Below are 4,648 nucleotides of genomic sequence, written 5' to 3'. Positions count from 1 at the left end.
AGCTGAAGTAGAACGGATATTATTTTGCCCAGAACCTCTAGCATAAAATATATGTGGAAGCAATAGTTCTCTCCTTCAGAGCTGTTCCTTGAGCCCTCTGAAAGTATTTAAACTGTTACTCTATAAACAGAAGTTCTTGCTTTTGTCACAGATATGGTACACAAGGTATAAGGAGTACAACAAGATAAAGGTTTTTGCCTCACTTTGTTAAAGATCCTGTAATGTTACACACAGCTCACCACTGAGTTTTGTAGAAATGATCTTAAGTGCTAGTGATCTTAACGCTACACAAAATGTTGGCCACAAGCAGACATTGCTTGCTTCTTTTTCTGTCCATCTCCTTATGCAAAATTTGTCACTTCACRTGCTTTTGTCTATCCCTAAAGGAAGACTGAGGAATATGTATTATTTTTTCAGCAAATTCTAAATGCTGGGGGAGACTTGTGATAAAACAGTGATTCTCCAAGTCAAACAGCATTGAATAAATAAAAGGAGAGATAGAGCAAGTAAGCGTGTAAGGCAGGAAACGCTAACAAGGCCAGCAAGAAAAGTCCTTGGACTGAGGTGTCCTCTCTCCCTGTAACTTCCAGCCCTCCAGGAAGAGGAAGGGGTAAGTTGTCCCTGCAACTGTGTCAGTAAATGCTTGTGTTGAAGAACTCCCACAGATGAGCAGAGGATTAAAGCCCTCATAAAAAGCACTGCTGTAATGCTTTCTCCTGGGCTCCMCCTTTGCAAGCCTCCCCCTGCAGATCCACTGCCTGGAGTGCATAGGCTGGTTCTCTTCCAGCATGCCAGAGGAGGGATCTCCAGTCCCAGCAGCACTGTGCTGTCACAGGGTGGTGACAGGCAGCTGCTGTCCCCTCTTGGCCCTGCCTGCTCCAGAGCTCACAGGCTGCCCCCACCCAGCTCCCTGCCGTTCAGCAGTGCTGGGCCCAGCCTGCATGCAGTCATGCTAACCCTTGTCCTCAGCTGACCTTGTTCACCAGTCCTCTGAAGGACAGGAGCAGTCCTCCTGGTTTTCTTTTTCTTTTTTTGGCTCGGGGGGGGGGGGGGGGAAGACACAAACTTGCTGAGCAAGTAATTTTAAATGTATTTACAGAAGTTCAGCCTGAGGAAGTGTTGGCAGTGAGAGCTTGCCAGGTGATGAGTGTCAGAGACCACACACAGAATGAAGCTGAAATCTTTATTGCATTAGTACAAAAGACAGYGATAGGGGAGGGAAGAGAACTACTCTGGGAAACCACTAGAGCTGCATGTCACTGAGCAGCACCAACTAATGGCATTAGCTTATGGCAGCTTTCTGGGCACTGCAGCTAACAAATGTTCCAAGCTTTCCCCATCCAGTAGTGCCCCAAGCAGTTTTCCAAGTCAGTCATCTCTAGTTGGAACATTAAAAGTTATACCTACATCAGCAGCAACAGGTAGTTTCATCAGCAAGCAAGCCCCTGGCTCAGTTCAGGGTAGGAAGCAGCTCAGCTTTGTAATCGTCTGTGCTGGAGCGTACATCTGTTACTTTGTGAAGTGTATTATGATCAGTATCACAGAAGTTACCTGAAGCTGTCCGATGAGCCGAAYACACACAGTTTAAGAGATTTACTTAGATTTGGAGCTAGGGCAGCRACATCACAGGGCTTGATGCAGAAACACAGATACAGGCTCGAGATCACTTGGCTGAGTCTCACAGGTGGAAGACCTACGGATCAGAGTAGGGCACCTCTTCAAAGCACCAGGCCAAGCTAGAGGAACTACTACAGACGAGGTTTCCAGCAATGGGGTATCTGGTTTTGAACATCCCAGCAACCTTAGCTCTTCAGCACTTATGTCAAGTGACAGATTGGTGTCCAGTGGGGCTTTTATTTCAGAAATCTCCCATCTGGGTGCTGGTGGCTTCCCAAGGGTGAAAGTGTCAGTTACAAGCTCAGTGCCCTTGGAGAACAGATTCTCCAGTGGTTTGGGATGCTTTTCCATCTTGCATGGYGTTGACGTGTTCTGCGAGACCACATCCATCATGGAGTGGCACCCCAGTCCTCTGCTGCGGTGCTCAGAAGGCAAACCAGACAAATCAAAGACAGCTTGACCACGAGGGGTCTTGCAGAAAGAGACAAGACTGCTGTCAGAGACTCCCTGGGTCAGATCGAGCAGGTCAGTCTTCACACAGCTATTCAGAGACTCTGACTGCTTGACGACATACAGAGAGCTGCCTATTGCTGTGTTGTCCAGGTTTAGAAAGAGCTCCCAGGTATCAGGTTTTGAGGCACTGCTAGAGTCCATGTAGTAACTGTGGACAGGAGAAGAAAGGCTATGGCTGGAGGCCCCTGCCACAAAGCCATTTTCCAGGATTTCCTTTAGGGTCAGGATATTGGTACTGTTCCTCTTTGTGGACAACATGATGCAGTATCCCAGCAGTGTCAGGCTTATGAAGTTCAGGATGTCCCTGGTAGAATAAATGTAGTGATAAATAAACAAATAAAAATCCTGTTTCTCAGTGTCACTTAGAATGAGGAGACATGCAAGATCCAAGGAAAGTTAGGCATCTAAGTTCTGATTTTCTTTTAGTGCAACAGAGTTRCCCATTTATAGGCAGTCAGACCATAGCCTGCTTACTGCTCAAAGGTCATTACTGTCAGTGATCTAAGAAGTGCTTCCCCCAAACACTGCAGCACCCTTGCCAAATTGAGGCAGAAGGGAGCATCCCCACAGTTGTACCTACTCAGTTTTTGGCCAGAGAATCAGAAAAAAAATCCTTGGATGTACTGTTAGGCAGGGCTGTTTCCCATCTAYGTGAAGCCTGAAGGAACAGTCCTCTGTTTAGTTAGATCAGCTCTCACAGCTGAACTTCAGCCACTGAATGGCATCACTTAACATCTTCAGCCTGAATACCATTACTCTCAGTTCTGTTCTTTTAGATATAAGATTTCAACAAACCTCTCCACCTGCTAGTGGTACTGAGCTGGAGCAGGATGGGCYTTTTACTGGAGATATGAGATATTGCATCCTCATTCCTCAAACCAGGGCAGTGTTCACCCCAGTTAAGAGGGGATTTGTTTCCCTTTGAGAGGAAGACCCTAATACTAGSCTCAGGTTAGGATAAGTGAAAGTTTGAGAGTGAGGGGTAGCTCTGAGATTATGTTTGGYGTCCACAGATTTCTGAGACCCTTCAATCTGTGCACGTGGCACCTAGGGAAGTCCTAGTGGACACGTGCTCCTGGCTGCTCTTGCCTCACTCTGACACAGTGCACCAGTRCATTTTGCTCAGTCAGTAACAGCTTCCTTCACGTTCCCCTTCCTCTTGCCAGGAAAATTCTCTCCCCTTGCTCAGTCAACAACTGCTGGTTAACCRTATGGAGAAGGAATATGTGAGAACAAGATGGGGAAGGCAGCCAGTATCATGAAAAAAAAGCTATTTTTTTAACACWATAAAGGTGACTATATGACTATAGGCCATTATGGAAAAGAAGCRTTCTTTAAGAGACTAAAATACTTTTTCCTCAAAGGCATTTAAAATAAATTAGTATAGGAAAAATACTAAAGAAATAAAAAGTAGCTACTTCTAAAAAGATAGAAATAGAAAAAACTCACTACTTACCTTCAGCTTCCACAGGCACCCCCTTCAAGATCCTGATCCTTTTTTCCTAATGTTGCTGTAGTATTTTTATAGTCTTGGTAATTAATTAACAAGCTAATTTCCTAATTAAGCTCATTTRGGAGAGGGAGGATGTTTAGCTTGATGGTAGTGATTGGGAGGTGTGACCAAACATGCTGAAAGTAAATCCCGAGGCCTGCAAGGGCTTGCTTGCACTTGTAACTTCAAAGCACGTCGCCAAGGAGCCTAGGAGAGCAAACAGGGCGTTTGCAATTAAGTTTGAGCAGGTTTGGGACCTATGTTTTTTGACTGCTGGAGAAGGACATGTACTGCCTTGTGGGCCCCAGACAGAAAGCTGCTAAGTTTAGTCAGAAATACTGATCRGGGAACTGTGAGCCCTGAGCAAACACTAGCAATCAGAATTAAAACAGGGGCGCTACCAGGTATGTGTAGATGCACATACGTAGTACGCAATGCAAAACCAGCAACAAACCAAAATACTGGTGTGCACATTCCCAGCGTACTCGAGAACAACYGTAACTCATGCAACTTTTTATGCTTCTTTTTCAGGCCTGCTTCCTCTGCATGTGCGGCGTAACAGTGCCACCCCCTGGCAAAAAGGGGTGAGGAAGGGTAGAGCAGGGTTTTCCAGGCGAGCCCCAGCCGCTGGGAGCATGGGGTCCCGCGCCTCCTGCCTGGCACCCTGTAGTGCCCCCCCGGAGCAGCGCTGCTGCAAAAGCAACGTGGGGAAGGCGTTTGTTTATTTACCCACTCCTGCCCTCTCCACGGGAGGTAGGTGCCGGGGAGGAGGAGGGAGCAGCGCCCTGCGGCTCGGAGCCTGGACGCGGCCGCAGGCCCCCTCCGAGGGCTGCCGCCCCCGACGGGGTGTTGAGCAAAGCCGCGGCCCGAGGGGCTCAGGCCCCTCTTCCACACCGCCCAAGGCAACCCCCCGCCCCTACCCGCGCCCCAGCAGCAGCAGGTTCTGCGGCCGGCGGGAGGGACGCGGCCCCCCGGGCGGCCGTGCGGCGGCAGGACGCGGCCCGCCTCAGCCGCGCCTCCGCGCAG

General features: G+C 48.4%; 1 protein-coding gene across 4 annotated transcripts; it reads right to left on the bottom strand.

Annotated features, from left to right (window-relative positions):
* Positions 1-1,169: 1,169 nt before the first annotated feature.
* Positions 1,170-4,595, bottom strand: LOC146590645 (uncharacterized). 4 transcript variants are annotated; one of them, XM_085313922.1, is made up of 3 exons: positions 4,543-4,595; positions 3,587-3,829; positions 1,170-2,434 (listed from the first exon to the last, which is right to left on the bottom strand). In XM_085313922.1, exon 3 carries the CDS (start codon positions 2,386-2,388, stop codon positions 1,624-1,626), a length of 765 nt encoding a protein of 254 aa, XP_085170048.1. In that variant the 5' UTR covers positions 2,389-2,434; positions 3,587-3,829; positions 4,543-4,595; the 3' UTR covers positions 1,170-1,623. The 4 variants fall into 4 exon arrangements, with proteins under 4 accessions (XP_085170048.1, XP_085170047.1, XP_085170049.1 ...); XM_085313921.1 differs by lacking the exon at positions 4,543-4,595 and adding an exon at positions 4,356-4,508; XM_085313923.1 differs by lacking the exon at positions 4,543-4,595 and adding an exon at positions 4,352-4,372.
* Between the last annotated feature and the right edge of the window lie 53 nt (positions 4,596-4,648).

This window comes from Rhea americana, unplaced genomic scaffold (genome assembly GCF_003343005.1).
Source record: "Rhea americana isolate MKP2758 unplaced genomic scaffold, rheAme1 scaffold_4, whole genome shotgun sequence".
NCBI classification, from domain to species: domain Eukaryota; kingdom Metazoa; phylum Chordata; class Aves; order Rheiformes; family Rheidae; genus Rhea; species Rhea americana.
Note: the sequence above shows the minus strand (reverse complement) of the source record. Positions and strands in the feature narration are given on the sequence as shown.